At 39.9% G+C, this 24,381-nt stretch overlaps 3 protein-coding genes across 3 annotated transcripts; all 3 read left to right on the plus strand.

Moving 5' to 3' along the window:
* Positions 1 to 1,096: 1,096 nt before the first annotated feature.
* On the plus strand, positions 1,097 to 7,351 carry LOC103191304 (extracellular calcium-sensing receptor-like). Its single transcript, XM_042339195.1, has 5 exons — positions 1,097 to 1,327; positions 2,970 to 3,200; positions 4,178 to 4,405; positions 5,704 to 5,827; positions 6,453 to 7,351. Exons 1-5 carry the CDS (start codon positions 1,097 to 1,099, stop codon positions 7,349 to 7,351), a joined length of 1,713 nt encoding a protein of 570 aa, XP_042195129.1.
* A 4,326-nt stretch (positions 7,352 to 11,677) lies between these two features.
* Positions 11,678 to 16,013, plus strand: LOC103191303 (extracellular calcium-sensing receptor-like). Its single transcript, XM_007912289.2, has 5 exons — positions 11,678 to 11,950; positions 13,388 to 14,215; positions 14,349 to 14,576; positions 14,880 to 15,003; positions 15,103 to 16,013. Exons 1-5 carry the CDS (start codon positions 11,693 to 11,695, stop codon positions 16,011 to 16,013), a joined length of 2,349 nt encoding a protein of 782 aa, XP_007910480.2. The 5' UTR covers positions 11,678 to 11,692.
* Positions 16,014 to 16,408: 395 nt separating this feature from the next.
* LOC103172170 (extracellular calcium-sensing receptor-like) lies at positions 16,409 to 22,216 on the plus strand. Its single transcript, XM_042339196.1, has 7 exons — positions 16,409 to 16,438; positions 17,304 to 17,455; positions 18,524 to 18,815; positions 19,163 to 19,993; positions 20,192 to 20,419; positions 21,083 to 21,206; positions 21,306 to 22,216. The coding sequence occupies exons 1-7, from the start codon at positions 16,409 to 16,411 to the stop codon at positions 22,214 to 22,216; spliced, it is 2,568 nt and encodes an 855-aa protein (XP_042195130.1).
* Positions 22,217 to 24,381: the final 2,165 nt, after the last annotated feature.

Below are 24,381 nucleotides of genomic sequence, written 5' to 3' on the forward strand. Positions count from 1 at the left end.
GGAGCTTTTGGGGAAAAAAAGCATTTTCACTTTCATAGGCTCTGCAGTTTGTCATCATCTCCACCATGTAAATAGACAGGGGTTCACTCTGATGATTCTAGCATTCAAAATTCATCATTGTACCAACAGGAACCACTCTGCTCATGCCATGTAATGCAGAGAACCTATTATAACCAAACTGATGGCATACGCTTTCCTGCTGCTTGTCCAGCTAGGACAATCCTACCCATTAGGACTTTGTCTTGCAGGATTAACAGGAGCTGAGTGGGAAGAGTCTCTATCCTCAGTGACTGGTCTGCACTTCCAAGACCTGCAATGAGCCAGGCCCTGGAATACTGCATCGCTCAGGAACCGGACCGCTATAGAGGGCTGGCTCAATTCCGACACTCCTTTGTCACTCACATCTCCTTAGAGCTCATTCAACTTGAACTATAATATATGATTATGTGCAATTTTAGGCCTCCACATATGTATCTGAAGTCACCTCAAAACGTTTCTATCTTGCAATGTTAGTTTGAAATATTAAGTGCGTTAGTGGATCTTGCCCCGAGGCTCCGGAACTCCCTTCCTCACTCCCTTTGTCTCACTCCCTCTCTTCCCATTTTCAGGTCTCTGCTGAAGACCTTTCTTTTCGACTGCGCCTTTGGTCACCTTCACCGACCTCCCCCTCCCCCTGGCTCCTCCCCTCCCCCTGGCTCCCCCCCTCCCCCTGGCTCCCCCCCTCCACCTGGCTCCCCCCCTCCCCCTGGCTCCCCCCCTCCACCTGGCTCCCCCCCTCCACCTGGCTCCCCCCCTCCCCCTGGCTCCCCCCCTCCCCCTGGCTCCCCCCTCCCCCTGGCTCCCCCTCTCCCCCTGGCTCCCCGCCTCCCCCTGGCTCCTCCCCCTCCCCCTGGCTCCTCCCCCTCCCCCTGGCTCCTCCCCTTCCCCTGGCTCCTCCCCCTCCCCCTGGCTCGGCCATGGGATCCGTTACTGTAAAGCGCTCTGAGACGCTGTCCAGCGTGGGGGGCACTATATAAATCCAAGTTGTTGTTGTTGTTGTAAATCTGTCGTTTCATCCCCCAGTTTTGATCTGACACAATTCCAGTTTGCTCAGACCATGATCTACACCATCGAGGAAATAAATAGTAACCAAACTTTACTTCCGAATATTAAACTGGGCTACAAGATCCACGATAGCTGTGGTGATCCAGCTATGACTACCAAGGTGACCACCATGCTTATCACTGGGCAGGAAGAGACGCTAGCTGAAACAAAGTGTAATACAATCTCTGATGTCCCTGCTCTGATCGCAGATGCTGAGTCAATGCAGTCTGTAGCAGTAGCGAGGGTAATTACTCCCTTCAATATTTCAATGGTAAGCCAACTTCCTGCATCATTATGCTATCACCGTGTCTGCCGCTCCATTCAAATAATGTTAGAAACCGAACTTGATTATAGTAACAGTAATAAATGAAGAAGACTTGAGTACACACTCAAAAACATTAAATGTGTATTAATTGAACTCTGATAGATTTCATTTTATAATATGCATTTACGTATTTCCTAAACATATATTCAGTTCGTAATAATAATAATCCTTGCATTTGATATAGCGCCATGTCATGTCTTCGAGAGGTCTCAAAGCGCTTCACAGAATATACTGTAAAGTGAATTGATTGTATATTTTATTGGTGAGATGCGGCAGCCAATTGTGCACAGCAGCGTCCTACAAACAGTCCTCCTCCTAGTCCTACCAGTGAGCCAGATTAGCTGGTCTGTCATCAGTAATGCCCTGGAGTATGGTGGACATACCTAGCTCGGACCACCAAGGACGGCCACAGAGAGTGGACTCAACTCCAACCTTCTATTGCCAAGCATGTCCACCTGAAATTGGATGGACTTGGTTCCAATAGCCATTTGCAGTAATGTGACGGCAGGAATCAAACAAAACCCTAATCACAAGAACACACATTAATTCTTATTGGTACATTTTTTGGGGGGGTTATGTGAAAGGTTCACTTTTGAACTAATGAAATAGTTGCAATAGGTCGCATCTTCACATAATGGCCGCTTTGGTAGACAAAAAAACACCAAGGTCCATCTAGTTCGACTTCTACCACCCAGGCAGTCGCATGCACATATGTCTCCATTCCCCCAGCACCTCTCCAGTGTTCAGTGATTTTTGAAAGATTTCTGCTAGCATTTCTGCGACTTCCTCCCTTAGTTCCTTAAGGATGCAATTTATCCGGCCCCTGAGATTTATTTACCTTAAGTTTACACAACCGTTTGGCAACCATGCTGGTAGTGATATGAATAACGTTACAACTTTTTTCTGCGATATCCTTGAGTTCTCTTTCCAGATCAGATAGGTTGCCCGTCTACTCCTTGGTAAGGACTGATGCAAAGAACTTATTTAGTACTATTGCAACCTGTGCAGGATTATTTGGCATGTTGTTTCCTGAACCTGCCTTCATTGGCCCTATTCCTTTGCTTGTTTTTCTCCTACCCTTAATGTAACGACGAGGAGTCGTGGATTGAGTGACCAAATTTTTTTTTTAATGTTGTATTTATAATCCAATTTCTAACTATCCACATGCCTTTTAATAAGCCCTCAAGAGAAAAAAGCGATAATAAAAATTGGTCACTTCAATCCATGACTGCTGTGCGCAATTGGCTGCCGCGTTTTGCCCACAAAATATGCAGTCAATTCATTTTACAGTGCATCCTGTGAAGCGTTTTGAGACATCTTGAAGACGTGAAAAAGTGCTACATCAAAAGTGCAAGGATTATTATTTTAGGGTTATTATCCCTTACTATCTATCCACCTCAGTCTTGAAAATGTGAATGGATCCCCCAACCCCAGCTCGGGTCCGAAATGCTGTACACTGTCCAGCACCTTGGGACATCCTCCCGACGTGAAAGGCGCTATACAAATGTAAACTTGTTGTTGTTTTTGTTGTATATCACTGTTTGTTTCCAAATCCCGACAGGTCAGTTATTCCGCTGCGTATGACTACCTCAATAATATGTACGAATTCCCTACATTTTTCCGAACGATTCCCAATGATTACCATCAGGTGGAGGCTTTGGCTCGGATTATCAAATACTTTGGCTGGAACTGGATTGGTACAATCAGGAGTAATTCCACCTATGGCGCTCTGGCCATGGATGAGATTATAGAAGGAGTCCAGAAACTCGATATCTGTGTTGCCTTCTCAGAGGTGATTCACAAAACGGACTCCAGAGAGAGACTGATGGAAATTATCAATGTGATAGAACAGGCAACCACAAAGATTATTGTTGCTTTTGTTGCTCAGGCGGATATCGCGGTTTTACTAAAAGAAATTGTTCGTAATAACGTAACCGGTATTCAATGGATCGGCAGTGAATCTTGGATTACAATGCCCAATCTCTCTCCGAAAGAGCATGCAAGATTTCTTGTGGGGACATTGGGATTTGCTGTGCCCAGAGCAACGTTACCAGGATTGAAGGAATTTCTTCTGCAAATTCACCCATCGAAGTATCCTGGGAATGAATTTGTTAATGAATGTTGGGAAAAAACATTCGATTGCACCATGACAGAGCCTGAAAATCTAAACCCATTCGACCCCAAATCACAACTCAAACAATGTACTGGTCAAGAGCGTTTGGAAGATGTAGATAATCAATACACTGATACCTCACAACTGAGGATAGCCTACAATGTGTACAAAGCGGTGTACGCTGTAGCTCATTCACTCCACAATATGCTTTCCAAACAAAACGATTCCTTCACTACTCTTGACCTATGGGAGGTAGGGAGAATGTAGAGTTTTAATAGTAAATTAAAATGAGTGCACTTTTAGAAATTATATTTTTTGGATGTGGATCATTTATTGGAAAAAACAAGGTTGGTAACTCTTAAAGAATGCAATTGTCTCAAAAATAGTTAATAATAATAATCCTTGCATTTGATATCGCGCCTTAGCATGTCTTCGAGACATCTCAAAGCGCATCACAGAATATACTGCAAATTGTTTTAGCAATAATAGGCAATATGTTGTTTTAACAAGTTTTTACACAATTTATTGGTTAAGTGATTTATTCTGAGATAAGTTCAATATTTTACATCCATATGTTCCAAATGATAACGGTTAGTATGGACTCAAAGGGCAAAAAAGTCCAAGCGAATGATTCTTTCTCTCTCTCCCTTTCCCAGTTGTTACATCACATGTATGCAATAAATTTCACTGCTAAGAATGGAGAAAGTATCTACTTCGACCAAAATTTGGATACAGTCCCACTATACGAATTGGTAAACTGGCAAATGAACTCAGAAGGTATAGCGCATGTTGTGACAGTGGGGCATTATGATGGACTTGTACATCCCGATAAAAGGCTGTTTATCAACAAAGACGATATTGTCTGGATAGGTGGGGGAAAGGAGGTAAGTTCACTTGGAAACTACATTACCTATTTTACCTGTTTGTTAGTTGATTGACGATTGCTTTACAGGGGCGATAATCCCCTCAAAAATTGATAATAATAACAATGTAGTCACTCAATCCACGACTGTGTGTAGGACACTGCTGTGCGCAATTGGCTGCCATGATTCGCCCACAAAACACACAGTTGCTACACTTTACAGTGTATCCTGTGAAGCGCTTTGAGACGTCTCGAAGATGTGATAAGGCGCTGTATCAAATGTAAGGATAATTATTATTATTCTGTGAAATACTTTGAGACATCTCGAAGATGTAATAATGCGTTACATCAAATGCAAGTATTATTATTATACAGTATTTTAATTTTTTGTTCAAAGCTAGCAACAAAAAGTAAAAACTAATTTTTTTTTGAGTCGTTCCTAATAATAATAATCCTTGCATTTGATATAGTGCCTTATTACTTCATCAAGACATCTCAGAGCTCCTCACAGAATATACTGTAAAGTGAATTGACTTTATATTTGTGGACGAAACGCGGCAGCCAATTGCAGCAGCCAAATGGGCCAATCAGCTTCAAATCAATAAATCCTTAATCTGATCAATTTGGGTTATCTGGATTTCTGTAGCTCAGTGATTAGAGCACTCGCTTTGCAAGCGAGAGTCCCGAGCTCAATTCCAGGCAGTGCGAAACTTTGGGCAAGTTTCCTTACTCCACACAGAGCCTAATAATAATCCCTCCAAAAAACCCAAAACAATAATAAATTGGTCATTTTTGTGGGACATTGCTGTGCGCAATTGGCTGCCGCGTTCTCCCACAAATATACAGTCAATTCACTTTACAGTGTGTTCTGTAAAGCGTTTTGGGATGTCCTCCCGACGTGAAAAGCGCTATATCAAATGCAAGAGTTATTATTATAAACAGTAGTTGTCGTGTGCACACCTATGCAACATGGTAACAGTCTGCTCTTGGTGCTTCACTTCAGATGATATGCTAAACTGATGTCCTGTCTACTAGTTCAGGTGGATATTAAATACTCAATGGTACAAAGCAGAAGAACATGGAGTTCTCCTGTGTTCTGACCTCCTTTATCCAATTGCTCCCAAATGGTAGTTCATCTCATTGCCCTGTGTGACGTTTTGCTGGTGTATTGTGCCAATTTTTCTGCATAACAACATTAATTTCAAATAGCTTAGGTTTAGGATATGAAACACATTGATCTTGTTTTAATTTGACTTGTCAGGTGCTGGATCGAATGTACATAATACTTTCTCCTTCTCTTTACACTTCTCTGAAACTCAGGCCCCTCGCGGAGTGTGTTCTGACAGCTGTCCTCCTGGTACATGGAAAACAGTGAAAAAGGAGGAGCCTGTGTGTTGTTTTAGCTGTGTGCAGTGTGCGGATGGCCAAATCACAAACATAACAGGTATTCACATTTTGACACACACGGAAACCCATCACCGTTGCTTAAGAGCATCCAAACCAAGCTGAGAATTCCATGCATCCCACCTACACATGGAAATCCCAGAGATAGATGGTTGGAATGGGATGCGCTCTCTCCCCAGAAGGACACACCCTGCTCACCTATTTCCAGAAACTATTAGGCGCAGCTTGGCAAGGCTTGTGGAGCCAGCAATGTATGTTGGGGTAACTGCTGGAATCTAACCAGCTATAAATGGTTTAGCTTGCCATTGATATTGATGGCTGGCAATTTTCCCGCTGCTTGCACAGCTGGGACCATCCTACCTGTTAGGGCTTTGGCTTGCGGGATTAAGAACAACTGAATGGGATGACTCCATGCCCCCAATACCCTGGAATACTGCGGCCGGACCGTCACAGAGTGTGGGCTCGATTCTGACATTCCATTGCCAAATGTTACCTTGGAGCCAGTTCAGCTCCAAGGAGATCCCACTTATTCACGTACTGTATTCAAAAATTACTCTCCAGGGGTCCGAAATCCCACTTAGTTTTAGTATGTAGGACTGATTTGATTCTTTTCTGCAGTGGCATTTCTCTAGAAATATGTGATTTATGTTATTACTTTCACTCAGATGCATTATCTTGCTTGAAATGCTCCTCGGAATACTGGTCCAATCAGTTCAACAACCGCTGCTTGCCTAAGGAAATCGAGTTTCTCTCCTTTGATGATCAAATGGGGAAGTCACTGGTCATTCTGGCAGTGGTTGGAGCAGGGTTAACATTAGCCACAGCTGGAATATTTTATAAATTCAGAAGCACTCCCCTGGTTAAAGCTAATAATTCTGATCTAAGCTTCCTCCTACTTTTTGCACTAATCCTGTGCTTTCTGTGCTCACTTACATTCATCGATAAACCATCCCGGTGGTCCTGCATGTTACGACACACAATATTCAGTATTAGTTTTGTTCTCTGTCTCTCTTGTATCCTGGGAAAGACAATTGTTGTGCTGATGGCATTCAAGACAACAATGCCCAATAGCAAGAAGAAGATCAAGTGGTTTAGTCCCATACGTCAAAGAATAAACGTTTTCATCCTTACATTTATCCAGACTTTACTATGTATCCTCTGGCTTACCACCTCCCCTCCTTTCCCTGTGAAAAACACTTCATACTACAAGTCTATAATCATTCTAGAATGTAATGTGGGCTCCATGGCGTACTTTTGCTGTGTGTTTGGTTATATTGGTGCTTTGTCATGCGTGTGTTTTGTACTTGCATTTTTAGCTAGAAAACTACCGAATAATTTCAATGAAGCTACATTTATAACCTTTAGCATGCTCATCTTTTGTGCAGTTTGGATAACTTTCATCCCAGCTTATGTCAGCTCTCCTGGGAAATACACAGTGGCTGTAGAAGTATTTGCTATTTTAGCATCTAGCTTTGGTCTCTTAGTCTGTATTTTTGTTCCCAAATGTTACATTATAATTTTTAAACCTGAAAAGAATACAAAGAAATATTTAATGAAGAAATAAAATACATTCAGAAAATTCTTTCTATATGTAGTTGCAATGAATTGTGACAGACTCAATATTTGTATAGATTACTATATGATGTACATCAATAAAATAATGAAAGATTTAATCTAAAAATCTAGGAATGTTCTCTTATTATGGAGTCTTGTAGTTCAGTGGTTAGATCACTCGCCTCACAAGCATGATACCCAGGTTCGATTCCCGGGCAGGGCGAAATGTTGGGCAAGTTTCCTTGCTCCACATGCCTCTGTTTACCAAGCAGTAAGTAGGAACCTGGTTATTAGTCGATTGATGGATCACTTTTCCTGTGGTAATAATTCCTTCAAACAAAAAAATAAAAATTGGTCACTTCAATCCACGACTGTTTATAGGGCACTGCTGTGCTACCACATTTCGCCCACAAATATACAGTCGATTCACTTTACAGTATATTCTGTGAAGCTGTTTGAGACGTCTCGAAGACGTGATAAGGCGCTGTATCAAATGCAAGGATTATTATTATTATATTATATCAAAGCTTGGACCACAATTATTAGAGTCAATAGGTGGAGGTGGGAGGATGACCCAAGGCATGATCGAAGAGGAAGGTCTTGAGATGCACTTGAAGAAGGCAATCGAGGTGGCGAGGTGAAGGGGCTCCAGGCTGGAATTCCAGAGGGATGGGGCAGAAAGCCAGAAGGTGCAATCTCTGTTGGTGAAGCACATGGTGATTAGCATCCACCTGATGGGAATCATTGGGAATCATTCGGAAAAATGTAGGGAATTGGACATAGTCATTATTGAGATAGTCATACGCAATGGAATACCATGTGCAGTCCTGGTCACCGCAATATAAAAAGGATATTGCAGCGATTGAGAGGTTACAGAGGAGGGCAACCAAAATGATTGCGGGGATGGAGGGATTGAACTGCGAGGAACGATTAGATAAACTGGCCATGTTCACACTAGAAAGGAGAAGGTTGAGGGGAGATATGATTATAGTCTTTAAGATCCTGAAAGGAATAGATAATGATAAGCTGTTTTATCTTGTACTGAACAGTAGAACCAGAGGACACGGCCTGCGATCGAAGGGGAGTAAATTCAGAACAAATCTGCTTAGACATTACTTCAGTGAGACAGTAGTAAACTTATGGAACAGGCTTCCTAGGGAGACAGACGGTGGAAGCAGAAAATGTAATTTGTTTCAAGAACAAATTAGATAGATTTCTGCTGGAAAATAATATCTCGGGATACAGTGTATTATTTGGGACACGACATGTCAAGTGACTGCCAGGGTGATGGAAGGTGAACGAGATGGACCTTGGTCTTCTTTCATCAACAAATTCTTATGTTCGTATAAGGCTCTGTACCCACCAGCACAGAATTGGAGAGTTAGGCTAAACTACCTGAGTTTGAAGTCTAGACAACAATAACAACAACAAATTACATTTATATAGCACCTTTCATGTCAGAAGGACATCCCAAAGCACTGGACGTGGGACTCAAACCCATAATATCCTGACTCAGTGGTTAGAGTGCTCCCTGTCGAGCCAGGATGGAACTACAGCTATGTAATAATAATAATAATAATAATAATAATCCTTGCATTTGATATAGCGCTTTTCACATCTTCTAGACGTCCCAAAGCGCTTCACAGAATATACTGTAAAGTGAACTGACTGTATATTTGTGGGCGAACGCGGCAGCCAATTGCGCACAGGAATGTGCCACAAACAGTCATGGATTGAAAATGACCAATTTATTATTGTTTTTTTTAACCTAAGTGTTCACAGATCAAGTTGGTACAGATTAATTTTAAGCTCTTTAAATACTCAGGGGAAGATTTAAAAATCAAACTGTAACAAGTTTGCAGATTCCGACTTTATTCCAAAGAATTAGAATTGTTACTTCCTTCACAGGAAGTGCTGCTGATATTACTTTGTGAAGGAAGTGAAGTCAGCGGCATTTCCTGTGCACAGTGCGCAGGAAGTGATGTCGCTGTGCTACCTGCACACAGTACACAACACACAGGAAGTGGCATCGTCAGCTGTGACCCAACGAGCCAAAATTAGACAGTTTTCTCGCTTACGATATAACAACGCAACAACTTGAATTTATACAGCACCCTTCACCCCGAACAGCGTTCAATGGCAACAACTTATGTAGCATAACGTCTCAGAGCGCTTTACAGTGACGGAGTCCGACACTGAGCAAACGAGATATTGAACCCAGTCACTCACATTATAATGGTACTGCCCTTTAATAACTGGAAACAGGAAACCCAGCTCATTTTACCTGTTCCCCAGTTTAAGATTACTGAAGCTAATTGTAGCATTTCTACTGCTTCCTAAATGAGATCATTAAGGTCTTAAGGTTGAAAATCTTAAGGTTGAAAATCGAGAATACATCTAGCATTTTGACAGGTCAAAGCATACCCTGGGGTCCCCACGTTTTGGCTCTTGCCAACCTGGGTCTACTCTCCAGAATTATTTAACTCGAGTGTCTTTACCCTGGGAGAGAGAGTGTGCGTTCTATTCCAGAGATCGGAAAATGTCTATGTACATGTGGCATACGTTTATGGAACTCTCAGTCTTTGGAAAGGTGATTAACAGACTCTTGGAGACTCTTAAGCATGGTGATGAATTTCTGGATGAGTCTGACCAAGAATAGTTTGTCGATTTAAAAACGAGAATAGACAGGATTGAAACACAGATTTGTGTTTTTTATGACATTACAAATAATCAATTTTATTGTTAAATATAGGGCTTATATTAAGGAATGCTCATGTTAAAAACAGATACATTCAAGTCAAATTGGAAAATTTGCTTGCTGCTGCTTCTGACATAAATATTTCAATATGCTCTGAGGGAATTATTTTAGTTTCCGGAGTCAGTGTATTGTGGATTGTTTTCCACTGGGATTTTCACTGTATGAAATCTTGAGCATAACACGTATTTCTAGGGGAATTATCCGAAACAACGTTGGTGGTAGGATCCATTATATATACACATATATAATTAACTGCATGTATTCATGTTGAGAAAGAATAGATAGCTGTAACTGAAAATCGCTGTGATGTATTATTTATTATTTGGGGTACTACTTGCTGGTTCTTTGCGGAAATCAAATGAAGAGAGCTGCAAACTTCGAGGGAATTTCAATTTGCCTGGAATATCTAGAGCTGGAGATATCATTCTGGGAGGAATCTTTAATGTACACGCTGATCGCTTTGAGCAAATCAATTTGTTTCGGAATGCGCCAGAAGTAACAAAATGCAAAAGGTGAGCTGAATATGTGACAAATGATCCTTAACATCTGACTCTCCTGATGGGGATGCGATTAATAACTTCCACTGCTATATGGCTGGATGTTCTATACTTAATATTTATTTAATAAATTTGGATTTAAAATGCATAGGAAACATTTGGAACCTCCAGGTATTCCGATATGTTTAAATATTTCACACTTTCTTGCCAAGAATAGTTAATTCACATTTGTTTTAACAGAAGATTGAAAATATTGTTAACAAGAATATTGGCCTTCAAGAAGGAACTAGACAAACACCATAATGAACACCATAAAAAAGTCAGCTCCAGAGATGTAGGGAAAGGGGAATGAAAGCTTTAATAAAGGTGTTCAAAATTCTGAGGGGTTTTGATGGAGTAGAGAGGGAGAAATAGTTTCCTCTGGCGGGTGGATCAATAACTGGAGGTCACAGATTTAAGATGGTTGGCAAAAAAAACAGAGGGGAGATGAGGAGAAATGTTTTTACCCAGGGAGCTGTTATGGTATGGAATGTATTGCCTGAAAGGGTGGTTGAAGCAGATTCGATAATAGCTTTCAATGAGGAATGAGATAAATACTCAGAAAGAAAAAAATTGCAGGGTTATGGGGTAAGAATTGGGGGAGTGGGACCAGTTGGTAGCTCTTTCAAAGAGCCGGCACAGCTGAATAGCCTCCTTCTGTGCTGTAAAATTATATGATTCTGTGAAAGGATTGCTCTTGAACCAGCATGCACAGACTTATTCTGCCCATTGGCTGAATGGCCTTCTTTTGTGCCCTACATTTCTATGGTTCTGAGATACGCAAATCTTGATTGTTTGCCCTTTTTAAAGAAAGGGGAAAGACACAAACATTTCCATGCTTAATATTTTGAACATATTTTGCTACGTTCCTTTTGGAAAAGTTTCTTTCATTCACCTTCATTCGAGGTCAGATGTTAATAAGTGACAAACATCTGGAGTGGGTGCTATGAAGCGTGGCAGTACAATGTAAGAGTGTAATAATAATATTTTTATTAACCTAAATGATCTGAGTTTGTTGCTCAGTTTTGATTTCAGAGAGTTTCGCCTGGTAAATGCCATGATATTTGCAATCGAGGAAATAAACCGGAATCAGACGTTACTCCCAGATGTTACGCTGGGATATAACATTTTTGATGACTGCGCTTCCGCTAGCATTGCCACCAAAGTCGCCCTGGGTCTCGTCAATGGCCAAGTGGAAGAAGAAAGCGATCCTCAGTGTGAAGGGCCTCCCCGTGTCCCTGCTCTTGTTGGTGGTGACGGATCATCAGAGTCTATAGCTGTAGCAAGGTCCATAGGTCCATTCAAAATCCCAATGGTAAGTTAAATCACGGTACCTTTCCCTTCCAGAAAAATATTGGTACCCAAATATATTATCCTAGCTGTACCTGTTGCAGCTTCGCTTACAACCAAAGGATCCAATATGGAATGTAGATTGACACACAGACAGACACACAGACTGACATTTCGTCTTTATCTATACTCAGCTGGGAGGACTCCTGTGGGAGGACTCAATGGGCGAAATCCTTTAATATATTTTCTCTCCCAGTCTCTATCTCTCTCTCAATCTCTCTCTCTCAATCTCACTCTCCCATTCTCTCTCTCTCTCACACACAGTCTCTCTCTTTCAGTCTGTCTGTCTGGCAGTCTTTCTCTGTTTCTCCCACAAAACACACAGTCACTACACTTTATAATATATTCTCTCACAGCCTATCCCACATGGGAGGACTCCAGCTCCCATGACAACTAGAAAAAGTGCCAGACATTTGTTGCAGAATATAGATGTATCTCTCTGAACCATGTGTGCTTTTGTCTGTCATGACACAGTTGCAGAATAAGATGCATACCTCATATTTTACGGCTTAATTAAAGCATTTTTTAATATAGCTCATGAACGCTAGGAAATTCCCCCCCCAGAAAATATGCCCATGACGCTGCCAGCTGCAAGACATTTCTGATGAGGGATATAAATCATGTCTGTATGTCAATCGGTTATTGCGTGATTGTCGGATACACTGACACACAGACAGACATTATCGTTTTATTAGTATAGAAGAAGATTCTCTCCCACAGTCTGACAGATGTTTTGTCTGTAAGTCGGTATTATATACTGTATATCACAATGGACATGATGACACAATGGATGATGTCACAACCGATTGTTGTAGGATACCTCATATTTTGGGGCTTAATTTTTAATATAGCTCATCAATGCACATCAAAAATATGCCCATGACAGTGTCAGATGCAATCCCTTTCCGATGAGCTGTAAATCATGTTTCTATGTCAATCGGTTATTGCGTGATTGTCAGACACACTGACAGACAGACAGACAGACATTGTTGTTTTATGAGTATAGATTATGCATAATATGTACTCAAAGAAACAAAATCAAAATGTGATAAAAATATTGAAGGAAAATAAATGTTCAAGGTCAAGAGTTTTATTTTGCATTGAGAAATCAACAGCAAAGTACATTGAATAATTAATCCTAATACATTGGTGGGGGACCTAGTAAACTTGTGATAGTTTAATATTTTAGGTTATGGGTATGTGTGACACAATTAATCAAAGTGAACTTTTGGAGTTTCTATAGTTATTTTCATTCATCAAACGTATTCCCAGTATAGAATATTCTCATTCAAATCAGATAATGTCTCAGCACCTTGGATGGTCCTCCTGACATGAAAGGCGCTATATAAATGTAATTTTGTATTGTATAATGTAATAACAAAACTGATTTTATGAATCACAGGTCAGCTACTTTTCCACATGTGCCTGTCTCAGTGATAGGAAAGAATATCCCACGTTTTACAGAACCATACCCAGTGACTACCATCAGTCCAAGGCTTTAGCTCAAATCATTAAGAAGTTTGGATGGACGTGGATTGGGACTATCAGAAGCAACAATGACTATGGTAACTTTGGAATGCAGGCATTTGTAGACATTGCGCAGGAACTTGGCATTTGCATTGCCTTCTCGGAATCATTTTATAGAACTGATTCTCATGACAAGATAAGGAAAATTGTAAATATAATCAAAATATCAACCACAAAAGTCATCGTGGCGTTCACTGCCAAAAGAGAAATGCGGATATTACTCAAAGAAATGATACGTCAAAATGTCACTGGAATTCAGTGGATAGGAACTGAATCATGGATAACAGCACAAATTATTTCTCCAGCCGAAGTCACTCGATTTCTCACTGGGGCAATTGGACCTTCAATTCCTTCGTTAGAAGTGAAAGGATTGCGAGAATTTCTGCTTAAAATCCATCCTTCTGGGTTTCCCGGAAACAGTTTAGTGAAGGAGTTTTGGGAAACTGCGTTCAACTGTACTTTCTGGTCAGGAAACACAAGCCAAATAACTGCATACACATTGCAGCAATGCACCGGCAATGAAGATGTAACAGAAATACATAATGCATATTCTGATGTATCTATGGATGGAAGTTCCTACAATGTATATAAAGCAGTGTACGCTGTGGCTCATGCACTTCACAATATGTTTTTGTGTGAGAAAGGAAAAGGACCATTTATAAACAACACCTGTGCACACTCATCAAATTTTCAACCATGGCAGGTTAGAGAATATAGATTCAATGAAATTATAATATAAATTGACTAGTTATTTGTGGAACTTAATTTGGATCAAATTAACATGATTTGAAACCGTTTGACACATTATAACATTGTTGGTTTCTATTCTTGCAAAGCTTCTTCATTACTTAGAGTCAGTAAATTTCACAACTAAATCAGGTGACACAGTTAATTTTGACGAAAATGGAGACTCAGTAGCAACGTACGACTTGGTAAACTGGCGAATCAACTCGAAAGGCACTGCTGAAATTGGCACTATTGGCTTCTATGATGGTTCGGCATCTCTGGGTAATGAGTTAGTGGTGGATGAAGAGGTCATTGTATGGAACGATGGTCAGAATGAGGTACAGTATTTTACCAGCTTGCATTGTGCTAAGATGAAACAAGGTTAATAATTTTAATACGGGTTAAAAATTAACTAATCTTCAACAGAAATTATGAACAGAACTTGTAAATACAAGAATAAATAAAACAACAATCATTGCATTTCACAACAGTGTCTTGTCACTTTGTCCGAAGCCATTGGATTTTCCTTGAAGTCTAAATGGTTGCCATTTTGTAGATGAATGGTGGAGAAAACTTTGCCCAAGGCAATATCCCACAAGCAGCCATAAAGTTAATGGCCAATTTAATTTTTATGTTGGAAGATGCCACGTGCTGTTTGCAGTGAGAGCTGTATTCCTGGGACAAGAAAAGTTGCCAGAAAAGGCCAACCCGTGTGTTGCTTTGACTGTACAGAATGTGCTGAGGGAGAAATCAGCAACATCACAGGTGAGTGTGAAATTCCTCTTCCTATTTAACGCTTCTCTTTCAAAAACTCCCTTTAGTAATATTCATGCCATACTTACTGAATTATCGCACCTTTCCCAGATTCCACAGACTGCATTAAATGCCCTGAACAATATTGGCCCAATCAGCAGAGAGATCGTTGCCGACCAAAGGAAATAGAGTTCCTCTCCTTTACCGAAATGCTGGGAGGTGTATTGCTGACATTGGCTCTGGTGGGAGTGAGCACCACAATAAGTATTGCCATTGTCTTCTTCACACACAGAGACACTCCTATTGTTAAAGCCAACAATTCGGAGCTCAACTATCTGCTTCTCTTTGCATTAACGCTGTGTTTTCTGTGCTCAGTGACTTTCATTGGCGAGCCCTCAGTCTGGGCTTGCATGTTGTGCCACACAGCATTCGCTATCGCTTTCGTTCTCTGTATTTCCTGTATTTTGATTAAAACAATCCTTGTGATTCTGGCGTTTAAGGCAACTCTTCCAAACAACAACATGGCCAAATTGTTCGGGCCTGCTCAGCAGCGTTGGAGTGTATTCCTCCTTACCTCTGTTCAGTGCCTGATATGTACTCTCTGGTTAACTATATCACACCCATTTCCCATGAGAAACACAGAATATTACAGAGAGATTATCATTCTGGAATGTGACCTGGGCTCTGTGAGCGCCTTTTATTCTATGGCGGGATATATTGCTTTCCTGGCCGGAGTGAGCTTTGTGCTGGCGTTTCTAGCTCGGAAATTACCTGATAACTTTAATGAGGCTCAATGTATAACCTTTAGCATGCTCATCTTTTGTGCTGTTTGGATCACTTTTATACCAGTTTACATCAGCTCTCCTGGGAAATACACCGTTGCTGTCGAAGTCTTTGCTATTTTAGCCTCGAGTTTTGGGTTATTGTTTTGTATTTTTGTTCCTAAATGTTACATTATTTTGATAAAACCTGAAATGAATACCAAAAAACACTTGATGGGCAAAGTACCTGTAAATAAATAATCACTGCCCATTACAGGTGTACTTTGGGAGGAACAATAATGTAAACACTTGTTTGTTTCTTCATTAAAGACAAAAAGAAAAAAACATGTAAAATGTTTCATATGTATTATTGCATTGTTTATTGTCGCATTTTCACATAATTAAGTAATATTTTAACATGTCAAGTTTAATGTTGAAATTGAGCCGAATGTAATCAAACACAATTAAACATGTTCATATAATCAAATAATGGGAACCTTGATATGTCACATTTAATGATGCGTTCGAGCTAAAAGTAATACAACGCTTTGCATTTAAGTCTTGGGTTATTGCTTTATTGGCTGCCAATTTGGTGTCAGCCTGTCTCTGTTGTTCTCAAGATATTAAACCGAGGATCAATCCACCCTTTCAGAAGGATGTCAAGCACCATTCCAAAAGATGAAGAGGTAACTCCCAAAATGTCCCATAAAGTGGTCAACAATCCCCAAACAAAATTGGTTACTCACTTCATGCGTATTTGTGGGAAGGTTTCCTGTCACATTTCCTTACAAATAGATAGTTATTGCACAAAGTAAAAATCCCGGGATGTGCTGTGAGAACCTTCAAGCACATGATAAGGTTCTATATCAGGTAACGTACTGATTTGTTCTCTTATGGATGATTATTCCTTTCTCTTTTGGAATAGCACCATGGGATTGTCAAGATCCACCAGCATGGGGAGGTAGGACCTCGGTTTACCTATCATCTGAAGAATGGCATCTCCATTCAAGGTGGCAGTCTCCCATTACTGCATCGGGATATTCTTAGACAATGATAGTAACCCCCAGAGACATTTAATTCATATTAATTATTTCATTTGTTCACGTCACTGAATATTTTTGAAAGAATATTGCTTCTTATAACTGTCAAAATTGTCTTAAAAATACCTTTGTAGCAGAGAAGAGGATAGCCACATGTTAGGGATTTTCCATATTAAAGGCAGATCAGTACAGGTGGAATATTTGCATGTTGTTATACAAAAAATGCAATCATGATACACAGAAGCTGTTGTATTTATTTATGTTTCCATATGCAAGTGGATGATTGCCCCTTGGGCTCTTACGGTGTACTTACACTTTATATTCTAAAACTGAAAGTGGGCATGTCTCACAAGTGGATATTGGTTTGATGAACTATATATACACACAGATGTACAGGCACACGTGTAATACACAGCACAGATTCACAATGCCAAGGAATCAACAGAGAAGCTCTGTGATGTTCAGCCCATATGTGTGGCTGCTCATTGCTTGTTGTGTTTGGGGATCCCAGGGAAAGCATTGCAGGCTCCAAGGCAAGTTCAATCTATCGGAAATATCCAAAGATGGCGATATCGTTCTAGGAGGTATCTTTGATGTACACGTTGATCACTTTGAACAAATGAATACGTTTCATACTTCCCCGGAAGAAACTAAATGCAAAAGGTGAGCTCAGTAATGTTAGGGACCATCATATGATCTGAACTGGATAATCACTTGAGTAAAACAATACATACTGGAATATAGCTCGAAGGTGGAATAACAGTAAATATGAGCAGGGATAACAGGAATTAGGATGACAGAGATCTCACAGATACCATGGGAATAAACTGTACCTTTAGATTCTATTCATTCATGTGCCGCATTTATCAAATTTCTTTCTATTTTATAAATGTTGATAAGTACCATAAATCTATACAGCACAATATTTAGTCATCTTCCAGAAGGCTGATGCCTTCATCTGTCTTTACTTCATGTAATTCATGGAAAATTAATACTGTATACTGTTGTCAACTTAATTAATGAGTTAATCCCAGCCCTCTGAGTTGCTCCCTTCTTGAAGGATGCTAAAGAAATGAAATATTAGTACTGTTCATGTTGTTGTAATGATGCGCAGTGCATTGCACATGAAGGTACTTGGTTAGTTATTGTGCATTTTATCATTCAGCGGAATCTTATTACAATGTAAATTGTAACCTGGTAGGAAGTCTGGCTCAATTGGCAGCACTCGTGCTGTATTTCAGAAGGCTGTGTGTTCATTCCTCTACTTTAGGATTTGGATCTTACAGCCTAGACTGAAAGTGCAATGAAGTGCTGAGGGGACGTATTGCATTGCGAGAGGTGTCCTGATTCGGATAAAATGTTATAAACCAAGGTCTTATTTGCATGTTCATGTGAATATTAAAGGTGGACGGAGAATTTTAATAGACTTGAGAGTTTCTCACATTTTCTGGCCAACAATCATTCAGTTCAAGGCTATTCCCAACAGCCGTGGAACCCAATAATTTATTATTGCTATTGAGTGCATTCCGTCTAATGGAAATAATATTACTTACATTTGAGAAAGTGTCTTTCACCTCGAGAGGAACATCTCGAAGCGCTCATTGTGTTCCCTGCAAACTGGTTTTGTTGGCCCATTATTGTTATAAAGCACATATTGTTAAAACTGCCATGGAATGTAAGGGATTCTGAAATATATTTATATTCTACATAAATTATGGATTTATCACCCAGTTTCGATTTTAGAGCCTTCCGTTTTGTTAATACAATGGTATTTGCAACAGAAGAAATAAACCAGAACCCGGCACTGCTTCCTGATATTACTCTGGGATATAAGATTTATGATGCCTGTGGATCTTCCAATATTGCCACTAAAGTAGCACTGAGCTTTGTGAACGGTCAAGGAGCAACAGAGGATGACCATAACTGTGAAGGGCCTCCTAATGTCCCAGCTCTTGTTGGTGGTGATGGTTCCTCAGTTTCTATAGCTGTTGCAAGGTCAATTGGTCCATTCAAAATCCCAATGGTACGTTATCATTTTCATATACATAGTTGGTAATTCTCCTCAAAAATTAACATTTACCCAAATACTTAAATATCAAAACGTTAAAACCTGGAATAAAAATATACAGTTAAATATTCATGTATTTTGTTTATTGTTCGTAAGAGATCGAAATTGTTCTATTATAATAATAACATTGTTTGGGTTCCAAGCAAAAAAGTTGAAGGCTCCTTACCTAGCCTTATGTGATTGGTAGCTATTCAAGTATTGTTAATATTGTAAAAAATTATATTCATCAAATGTAAATAAAATACAAACTGTTTTTATTCTGATCCTGACTATTTTCTGTCAAAATCTCTAATCAACTGAAGGTCAGTTACTTCTCCACCTGCGTCTGTCTCAGTGACAGGAACGAATATCCCACATTTTACAGAACTATACCCAGTGACTACCATCAGTCCAAGGCTTTAGCTCAAATCATTAAGAAGTTTGGATGGACGTGGATTGGGACTATCAGAAGCAACAATGACTATGGTAACTTTGGAATGCAGGCATTTGTAGACATTGCGCAGGAACTTGGCATTTGCATTGCCTTCTCGGAATCATTTTCCAGAACTGATTCTCATGAAAAGATAAGAAACATTGTAAATATAATTAAATTGTCGACCACAAAAGTTGTGGTGGCTTTTGCTGCCCCGAGGGAAATCCAGTTATTACTCAAAGAAGTAATACGACAAAACCTCACTGGAATACAGTGGGTGGGAACTGAAGCCTGGATAACAGCCCAACCTATTGCCCCAAATGAAAGTGCGAGATTTCTTATTGGAGCAATTGGCCCAGCGATTCCTTCAGCAGAAGTAAAGGGATTGCAGGAATTCCTTCTGAAAATTCATCCGTCTAAGTTTCCCGGAAATAGTTTAGTAAAGGAGTTTTGGGAAACTGCGTTCCAATGTAGTTTCTGGTCAGGAAACACAAGCCAAACAAACACAACATCCACATTGCAGCAATGCACCGGCAAAGAAGATGTAACAGAAATACACAATGGATATTCTGATGTAACTATGGATGGAATTTCCTACAACGTATACAAAGCGGTGTACGCTTTAGCTCATGCACTTCACAATCTGCTTTTGTGTGAGAGAGGAAAAGGACCATTTATGAACAACACCTGTGCACACACATCAAATTTTCAGCCATGGCAGGTAAGGAAACATTCGTACATAAAACATATCTGTATTGGTAACCAATGCTCTGTGTATTTTTTGAATTGTGTCAACCTACTGACGATTGTTAAGTTACTAACCATCTCATATAATAAACATTATCGTTCATGTAATGTGACGTTATGATTCCTCAATGCTGCCTTACATTTGATCATATTCTTTGATATTGTTGTACAGATTCTCCATTACCTACAGTCAGTAAATTTTACATCTAAATCCGGTGACAGAATTTATTTTGATGAAAACGGTGACCCCGTGGCCAAATATGACTTGATAAACTGGCAAAAGAATTTGAAAGGCGTTGCTGAAACTCGTGTAATTGGCTTCTACGATGGTTCCGCATCTCCAAGCCGGGAGCTTACGGTGAATGAGGAGGCTATCGTGTGGAGCAATGGTCAAACTGAGGTGTTTATCTGTCTGCTTTAGAAAATAAACAATTACCATGAAGGAGAATGTCAAACAATTCTGAAGTAGGAACCCAATTGTTAGTCGATTGGTGGATCACTCTTCGGGGAGTAAAAATTCCTTCAAAAAATATAATAAATTTACTATTTGTTCACTCCATCCACGACTGTTTGTGGGACGCTGCTGCGCGCAATTGGCTGCTGCATTTTGCCCAGAAAACATGCAGTCAATTCACTTTACAGCATATTCTGTGAAGAGCTTTGAGACATCTCAAAGGCATGATAAGGCACTATATCAATGCAAGGATTATACTTTTATGATTATAAAACATTAAAGCAAATTGTATTGATATCGTGCCCTTCACATACCATAGCGACTTTGAGTGTTTACAGTGGAGGCACTGAGGTGGGGGAATGAGGGAGGGGGGAGGTTACTGTCGGTGAGGAAGGTTCTGACATTCAACTTGAAGACCAACAAAGGGGGTGAGATTGAGGTGTGCATGGAGGCAGTTTCAGAGTTCAGGTGTAGAATTAAACAGCTTTGAGACAATACATCTTTATAATCAGTTCATTTGTGTTGTTTTGAAAATATGCATTGACTAAAGCCATTACTGATTGATTCATCTGCATCATTTTATTTGACAAGTTTTATTTTTATTCTGAGATCCCACGTGCGGTTTGCAGTGAGAGCTGTATTCCTGGAACAAGAAAAGTTGCCAGAAAAGGCCAACCCGTGTGTTGCTTTGACTGTACAGAATGTGCTGAGGGAGAAATCAGCAACATCACAGGTGAGTGTAAAATTCCTCTTCCTATTTAACGCTTCTCTTTCAAAAACTCCCTTTAGTAATATTCATGCCATACTTACTGAATTATCGTACCTTTCCCAGATTCCACAGACTGCATTAAATGCCCTGAACAATATTGGCCCAATCAGCAGAGAGATCGTTGCCTACCAAAGGAAATAGAGTTCCTCTCCTTTACCGAAATGCTGGGAGGTGTATTGCTGACATTGGCTCTGGTGGGAGTGAGCACCACAATAAGTATTGCCATTGTCTTCTTCACACACAGAGACACTCCTATTGTTAAAGCCAACAATTCTGAGCTCAGCTATCTGCTTCTCTTTGCATTAACGCTGTGTTTTCTGTGCTCAGTGACTTTCATTGGCGAGCCCTCAGTCTGGGCTTGCATGTTGTGCCACACAGCATTCGCTATCGCTTTCGTTCTCTGTATTTCCTGTATTTTGATTAAAACAATCCTTGTGATTCTGGCGTTTAAGGCAACTCTTCCAAACAACAACATGGCCAAATTGTTCGGGCCTGCTCAGCAGCGTTGGAGTGTATTCCTCCTTACCTCTGTTCAGTGCCTGATATGTACTCTCTGGTTAACTATATCACACCCATTTCCCATGAGAAACACAGAATATTACAGAGAGATTATCATTCTGGAATGTGACCTGGGCTCTGTGAGCGCCTTTTATTCTATGGCGGGATATATTGCTTTCCTGGCCGGAGTGAGCTTTGTGCTGGCGTTTCTAGCTCGGAAATTACCTGATAACTTTAATGAGGCTCAGTGTATAACCTTTAGCATGCTCATCTTTTGTGCTGTTTGGATCACTTTTATACCAGTTTACATCAGCTCTCCTGGGAAATACACCGTTGCTGTCGAAGTCTTTGCTATTTTAGCCTCGAGTTTTGGGTTATTGTTTTGTATTTTTGTTCCTAAATGTTACATTATTTTGATAAAACCTGAAATGAATACCAAAAAACACTTGATGGGCAAAGTACCTGTAAATAAATAATCACTGCCCATTACAGGTGTACTTTGAGAGGAACAATAATGTTCACACTTTTTACGCCTTCATTAAAAGCAAAAATAAAATAACCACATAAACTGTGTCATATATCATGTGTTATATGTTTAATGGGATTTATATGATGATTTGTGCTTAGTAGCATTTTCACATAATCTAGTAATGGCAGGCTAATATATTATGCTTAATGCTGCTTTTGAGCTAAAAGTAATACAATACTTTCATTGTAATCTTGGGTTATTGCTGTAGAGGGCGGCCAATTTGGTGTCAGCCTGCCACAGATGTCATCAAGATGTTAAACCAAGGTCCAGTATACCCGTTCAAGAAGTTGTTAAAGATCCAATTACACCATTCGAATAGTACCTCTCGTATCATGGCAACAATCCCTCATATAAAATCGATAACTCACTTCATGTCTGTCTGTGAAATATTGTTTGGTGCAATTGGCTGCCGTGTTTCCCTACATATAGATAGCCTTCAGACCTCACAATTAATTCATGTGTTCTGTTCTGAGAGCTCTCGACGACATGATAAGGCACCATGCTGATATGTTCACTTATGGACAAAACTGTAATTGTCGAATTGTTATGAATGTTTTGCTGTTTTGGTTGACTATTCTCAGGCCAACCATTTTTGCAGTGATTTCAACACAATATCAATGTTGATATATTTGTGGCTGACTGGAATACTCTTATCCATTCAAAGGAGAAATTGATATTTTCTTCACATGATTCTTATTTTCGTGAATTTGAGATAAAAGCTTGCACATATTTAAAGATGTGGCAGCTCATTCTCTTCGTTTTCATATTAAATTCACTTTAAGGATAATTGGACGATTTAAGAAATTGACAATCGCTTCCTTAGAACAGAATCTGGGTTTGCTCTGAACTCCAGCGATGCTGTACATGAAATGTTACAAGGGTAATGCTAATCCGAATATTAATAAATGTATTAAATGTAAAAGGTTACCAGTGGAGAATTAGATGCCTCACGTAATTACCTGTTCTATGGCTACCAGGTATATAGAGATAAAGGATTACAGAAAAATTCTAAGACTCCACTTATTGTTCCTCCTAATTATCCTTCTGAGTGCAGTCATAATACACTTTTGATGAGAACATAAGTATTGCTATACGTAAGAGGATCCAGGCTCATCCAACTCACCTTCCACCATCCTGGCAGTTACAAGCACATGTCACGTCCCAAACTACATACTGTATATACATTTGAACAGCGTTATTCAGTTTTGATTTGATGTTCTGTATGTGGATTTGAAAGTTTGTGCAACGTGACCTAATAATCCAAGTGATCCTTGCATTTGATATCGCCCCTTTCACTTCAGGAGGACGGTCAACTTTCTTCACACCATTTTGCTATACAGTGCAGCTACTTGTATTTTGTAGTGAATGTCTCGTGTCTGGGAGTGCTTTGCGGAAATATAACGTTATAGGATTGCGCATTCCACTAATCCTTGTGTGAAATATCCTGACCTTTGAATATTTCACATTTTTATGATACTAATGCATAAGGCATAGAGAGACTTAATTCACATTAATTAGTTGGTTGCTTATGTCACGTATTTTATTTAACAAGAGTATTGCTTATCATAACGGTCTATGGTGCTGTTAGTTGGTGCCAAACAAGACGATAGCCACACATTAGGGACTTCACCGTATTAAAGGCAGAAGTGTGCAGGTGGAATATGTTCGGAAGCCCCAATCATGGCTACAGGAGCTGAGGGATTAGTTACTGTTTCCATACTCAGGTCCGTTATTGCCCCTGGGATTCCCACAATGTATTTACACTTTTATTTGGGATCAGAAAGGGAGCTAATCCCACAAGTGGTTACTGTTTGATACACTATATATACAAACAGATGCAGCGACACATACAATATACAGCACAGTTTCATGATGACAAGGGATCAGCAGCGGTTACCGAGAAGCTCTGTGATGTTCAGCCCATATGTGTGGCTGCTCATTGCTTGTTGTGTTTGGGGATCCCAGGGAAAGCATTGCAGGCTCCAAGGCAAGTTCAATCTATCGGAAATATCCAAAGATGGCGATATCGTTCTAGGAGGTATCTTTCATATACACGTTGACCGTTTTGAACAAATGAATACGTTTGTTACTGCTCCAGAAGAAACAAAATGC

The sequence above is a fragment of the Callorhinchus milii genome, unplaced genomic scaffold (genome assembly GCF_018977255.1).
Source record: "Callorhinchus milii isolate IMCB2004 unplaced genomic scaffold, IMCB_Cmil_1.0 Scaffold11, whole genome shotgun sequence".
NCBI lineage: Eukaryota > Metazoa > Chordata > Chondrichthyes > Chimaeriformes > Callorhinchidae > Callorhinchus > Callorhinchus milii.